This window comes from Dama dama, chromosome 1 (assembly GCF_033118175.1).
Source record: "Dama dama isolate Ldn47 chromosome 1, ASM3311817v1, whole genome shotgun sequence".
Lineage (NCBI taxonomy): Eukaryota > Metazoa > Chordata > Mammalia > Artiodactyla > Cervidae > Dama > Dama dama.
Genome location: NC_083681.1, coordinates 28,594,160 through 28,600,159, shown reverse-complemented (window position 1 = coordinate 28,600,159; position 6,000 = coordinate 28,594,160). Strand labels below are relative to the sequence as shown.

Below are 6,000 nucleotides of genomic sequence, written 5' to 3'. Positions count from 1 at the left end.
AGTATGTCCTTATTTTGCTCAGACCTGTTTCTGGGCACCCAGAGGAAGCACTTGGACATGACTGGGTTGGTCTGGGACAGGAAAGGCAAGGTTAGAGTCACATAGCTGAGGTGGTAACTCAGAGCACTGCCGAAATAGAGAGGAGATGCACGTTCACTGAATGTCTCAACAACGTGTATACGACAGTGCCCGCTTTCTATGTGATGGCAGGATTATAGATTATAAACTGGTTAGCAGGGACTTGCCTGGGGAGCCAGTGGCTTAGACTCTGTGCTCCCAACGCAGAGACCCGGGTTCCATCCTTGGTCAGGGAACTAGATCCCACACACCACAACTAAAGAGTCCACATGCTGCGACTAAGACCTGGCACAGCCAAATAAATAAATAAATATTTTTAAAAATTGGCTAATAATTGCCTTGCTTGGCAATATGTGGCATGCAAACATTGCACAATGTTGCCTTTTGGCCTACAGAATTTCTGAATAATGCTTTGCTTCTTTCTGAGCGGTAATGAGCCGAGATAATGAAAAGTGAGGGCTTAGATTTTCTTCAAGGTCCTGATGCCTCTGAGACTCTGGAGCTATGTGGTGAGGCTGCAGTTTCCCTCTGGGTTGCTGGTAAATTGCTTTGCAGACAGGCTCAGAGGGCCTTTAAAATCATAAAAGGGAAAGTAAAAGTCACTCAGTTGTGTTCGAGTCTTTGGACCCAATGGACTATACAGTCCATAGAATTCTCCAGGCCAAAATAGTGGAGTGGGTAGCCTTTCCCTCCTGCAGGTGATCTTTCCAACCCAGGGATTGAACCCCAAAGAGTTCATATATTCCCTCCCGAGGCTTATATCACTCCCCACTCAGACCTTAAGTCCTCATAGGTTTTGCATCGCTTCCAGAAGTTCCTAAGGGCCTATCCTATCCATCAAGAATGTCTTGGCTTGCCCTTTTCAAGTTTTAGAAACAAAACACAATGACATTATGGAAGGAAATGTCTCACTTTCATCTTTGAGTCTATCTTTTGCTTTTGCAGAAAAGAGTGCATTGGTTATGGAGGTGGATTGGGAGCCGGGTGGTGGAGTTTTTGCCTTCACCCTGGACGGCAGGGCTCCAAGAATTTCAGCCCCCAAGCCACCCCTCTGAATATGCAGAAGGGCAGGAACACACCTTCCCACCTATTTTCTAGGGCAGCAAAACACTGGTACAATAAGCAGTGAATCTCTTCATGGATCTACTTGCAAGTGAAGCAGCACATCAATCAGTTTTGCAATCTGCTATTTTTTTTTTTTAAATCTGTTCTATTTTTAAAAAATATTTTTATTTATTTATTTGGCAGTGCCAGGTCTTAGCTATGGCATGTGGGATCTAGTTCCTTGACCAGGGATCGAACCCAGGCCCTATGCATTGGGAGCATGGAGTCTTAGCCACTGGACCACCAGGGAAGTCCCTGTCATTCTTTATTGATATGATCTGGTGCCTGCTCTGTCCTTTGCTCCAGAATTCTCAAATCTTCTTCTCCCATGGGTCTAAACTGAGATTGAGGAGGAAACTGCTTTTCCTACAAGCTACTACGTTTTCCTACTAGCTACTTTCCTATAGCTACTAGTTATAATCCTGTAGGGGAGGATCTCTGTTTCAGAGATAGGTTGCCTGGGTTTGAATCCTAATCCTGGGACTCACTTTTTAGCTCGATGACTGTGATCAACTCCCTTAATCCTTCTGTGCCTCATTTTCCTTTTCTGCAAAATGGGAATAATAATATATCCTGTCTCACAGGGTTGTTGAGGAATAAGTTCATTTAAGTAAAACTGCTTAGTATAGTGCCTGGCAAATTATTATTGACTGTGAGTGGACTTTCCAGATGGCGCTAGTGGTAAAGAATCCGCCTGCCAATGCAAGAGACACAAAAGATGTGGGTTTGATTTCTGAGTTGGGAAGAACCCCTGGAGGAGGAAATGGCAACTTGTTCCAGTATTCTTGCGTGGAAAACTCCACGGACAGAGGAGCCTGGTGGGCTATAGTTCATGGGGTTGCAAAGAGTTGGACACGACTGAGCAACTGAACCACACACTGACTCTGAGTTCCTCCCCAGACTTAACTCAGTCTTGGTATTCAATAAATAATTATTAAATGCATACATTTAAACAGTTTTCCTTTTTCCCTGATGATCTTTGTTGATCAATCCCCTCCCTAATTTTCTATATTCTTCTCACCAAAGACTCTTCAGGGAAATCTCCAGCAAGTCTTTGTCCAAGTCTCAATAGGGCACAGTTACTGGCCTCTATCCATGCAGGCAAAGAGGGTAAATCACTTAACACGCAGTGTACACAGTCTGGCCATTATTAGGGACAAGGGTTATCTGCCTCTTTTCCTGGGGAGTTAGACCAATGCTCCATTTTCTAGTTTCTCCCCAGAGGCTTCTTTATTTTTGACACCCTCGAGGGAGCAGCAAAAGTTGCTGTACTTGATGTTCAAACGATCTCTACAAGTAAAGGAGAAGCTGCAAAGTTGATGGATTCAGTGCTGCTTCTACAGCCCTCAGAGCAAAAGATTTTTTTTCCCCTTGCTTTCTTTCTCATAAGTTTCCTGTTGAGACCCTCCTCCTTCTCCTTTCCTTAGGAAGATGGTAAAACTAGGACCCTCGGGCCTGGCACCAACGTTAATGTACAGTTCCTGTTAGAGTCAGGTGAGTAGGGTCGAAGTGGTGAAAGAGGCTGGCTGCACACCATCATTTATCTGGGACTGAATGAGCTCAACCAATGAAAGGGCTTAACCAGTGCCAGAAGCCGAGGACCACTTCATCCTTATCCTCATTTGCTAGTAAAGAAGCCAATTAGTGTTAATTGTGTTGGCAATTTGGAACAGCCGCCAGGGGATTGATTCAAGGCAATCGTGGAATGACCTCCCTGTTCTGTCCTAGTCCCAGAGATTACTCACAGTCAGATGAGGAATCAGAGAGCTAATAAATATCTTTTGGTCAGAGAGAGTAAATAGGTGCTCTGCTTCTCACACATTCACAGTGCATTGGGTGTCAATTTTTAGTATTGTACATGTAGTGACCTGACAACACAGTTCTGCCATTGAGAGAGAAATAGATATAGAGGAATCAGGATTGGAAAGTGGAATACATTTCAACATTGGCCTGTTCATGGCCTTCCCTCCTCCCCACTTGCCACCCCAGTCTGTGTGCAAGCTCGGTTGTGTCCGACTCTTTGTGATCCTTTGGATATAGCCCGCCAAGCTCCTCTGTCCACAGGATTTCCCAGGCAAGAATACTGAAATAGGTTGCCATTTCCTTCTCCAGGGGATCTTCCCTATCCAGGGATCGAACCCGCATGTCCCAAGTCTCCTGCATTGCAGGCAGATTCTTTACCCCTGAGCCCCTGGGGAAGCCCTTGCCTGCTCAGAACATCTTGTTATTGATAGCCAAGTAGCCTACCCCTCCCCAGCCTTACCTGAAGTTGTTAAAGCAAATCTACTTAATAGAGGGAGGAGAGAAAGGAGGGGGGAAACCTGGGAGCTGGTGAGGGCTCTGGAGGGTGCAGAAAGGCAGATAACAGAGAAGAGAAAAGGGATATGAGATTTATTGTTGGAATTTGATTTGATCACCTTTAATGTCCTTGGAGGGTCGCTGGTAGGGGTGGAATTTTTATTTTATTATTTACTTACTTTATTTTGCCCAACAGACTGATAGTCCTTAACCATGAGGTGACTCACTGGACAATGCGCACATTGCTTCACCAGGGTTATACAAGTGACAGAAATAGGATGCAGGCACTTTGACAATCATCTAGCTATAGAATTGTTCAGAGAAGGGGTGGGAGGAAGGAAAATGACGTCCCTGCTTGGGTCTCACCCACCCAATGACTGAAATGCGTGTTTGGGCTGATTTCTCCGCCCTTGTACACGCAAATCCTAGTTTCCCTATTCTTCTACATTCGGTGACAATTAGATTGGTTGTACCAGGTTGTAAGAGGAAGGAATTTTACTGAAGAATTCCCCTGCCTCGCTACCGACTTGGTTACAGTTGCTTCAGTAATGGAGTTGTTCCTGCCTTTGGGGCCTCAAGGGCTAAAGTGGGACAGTGCTAATATTTTTGATGATGAGGAAATACTTTGCTTTAAAGGAGGCTGGGTGACTGCCGAACTGGGACAGAGGTCACAGTAGGGGGTGACATTAGCAGTTCCTGGGGGGATCGAGGGCAGGTTTTGGGTCAGGCACAAGCACCCCCCGACTTGGCCAACGCTGCGATGGCTTGGAACTGGCTGGCACACTTGCGGTACCCACTGTCTCCTCCCCGGAGGGGGGCACCCAGGAGCCGGCGCCGGAGGAACCGGGCCCACGCGGGAAGGTCGAGCGAGCCGGTGAGGTCATGGTTGCCATGGCTCCGGGCAGTGACGCGCGTCGGCACGTGACGACAGGTTGCCATGGCTCCCGGCCCGGGCGGCGCGGGCGCTCCGCCTCCTGGAGTGACGTCCGCTGCCCCCCCTACCTCTTTTCCCGCCCCCCCGCCCCCTCTCCCCGCCCCCCCCCCCCCCCCCCCCCCCCGCCGGCTCTCCGCGGCCCCGGAGGTTTCACTGCACAACAAGATGGCGGCGGCGGCGGCGAGCGGAGCTGGCGGGGCTGCCGGGGCCGGAGCGGGGGGAGCCGGGCCGGCCGGCCGCCTGCTGCCTCCGCCCGCCCCGGGACCCCCGGCCGCCCCCGCTGCTGTGCCCCCGGCGGCTGGCCCGCCGCGTCCCCCAGCCCCGGCCTCCCGCGGGCCGGTGCCTGCTCGCATCGGCTACTACGAGATCGACCGCACCATCGGCAAGGGCAACTTCGCGGTGGTCAAGCGGGCCACGCACCTCGTCACTAAGGCCAAGGTAGTGGCGCGGCGGGACCGGGCGGCGGCGGGGCTACGCGGCCCGGGACCGTCCGAGTGTGGCGGGGGAAGGGGAGCCCCGCGACACGGAGGTGGAGGGGTCGGCGCCGCGAGCGGGGCTCCGGAGTGCGTTGGGGACCGGGGAAGCGGGTAGTGTGTTATCGGGCAGGAGTGAGGAGAGGGAGAGCAGGAGGCGGCGGGCACCGGGGGACCCGGGAGAGGGTGACTCCACAGCAGAGGGGGCGCAGAGCGGCCACTGAGCTCCGGGACCTGGGGAACTAGAGAGCCGCGGATGGGCAGGGGGCTCCCCGGGCTGTGCGGAGGGTCGTAGCAGGGGTGATGAGGAGAAGACGTTTGGAACTCGCCAGGAGACAGTAAGCTAAGAAGCTTCTGAAACCAGAAATTAGGAAATCCTGCGGGAATGAGGGCAGGGGAATAGGAAATGTGGACAAGGAGGATGGGGGGAAACAAGGGTGAAACTGACACAGGTGGGCTTTTGAGGGGAAGAAGGATGGCTGGGGTCTTGAGGGGGGTGCAAGGTACTGGGAGGTATGAGGGACCTGGTACCTTATGACAGAGGCACCCGTCAGCATTTGGTCGCCCAAGACTGCTAGATGGTGGGAATGAGAGACTGAGGACAGACAAGATTATTGGAGGAGGCGGTGAAAAAAATGGGGAAATAAGGAGGAAAAAAATTAGTTTGTTTTTCCACAGGAAAAGGGTCAGGGAACAGAGACCCAACTGTACCCCTGCTTTGTGGTGGCACTAGGTAATCAGGGGTTAAACAATTTGGGAGAGCTGGATTGCTGGTTATATTTAGTTGTTGGAGGGTCCAGAACTGTACGGTTTATAGAACCCAGGGTGGGCTGTCAGTGATGAGGGGGCGCCTGGTGACTGGGAAGGTGTGTGAAGAATCCGGACACTCATTGGGCCCTTTGGTTCCCAAGGGATTTGTGGAGCAGTGGTGGTGAAATTGGCAAGGTCAGTTAGGAAGCCATATCCGTACAGGTTTAAAATTTTACCTACAAAATTCATTTCTGGAGGAAATATGGTTAGTTCTTTCCTGTGGCCTTCTTCACTGGGAGTCTTGGCATTGAAGACACCAGGAGGAGCTGCTTGGTTTTGATAGGACTCCCAGAACCCGTTTCT

At 50.8% G+C, this 6,000-nt stretch overlaps 1 protein-coding gene across 5 annotated transcripts in view; it reads left to right on the top strand.

Moving 5' to 3' along the window:
- The first annotated feature begins 4,579 nt into the window (after positions 1-4,579).
- The window catches only part of SIK3 (SIK family kinase 3), a 262,793-nt gene continuing 261,372 nt past the window's right edge, over positions 4,580-6,000 (top strand). For all 5 annotated transcript variants that reach the window (XM_061145088.1, XM_061145086.1, XM_061145087.1 and 2 more), the window contains exon 1: positions 4,580-4,852. In XM_061145088.1, the coding sequence (XP_061001071.1) occupies positions 4,580-4,852 (273 nt within the window). The remainder of the gene's footprint in view (positions 4,853-6,000) is intronic.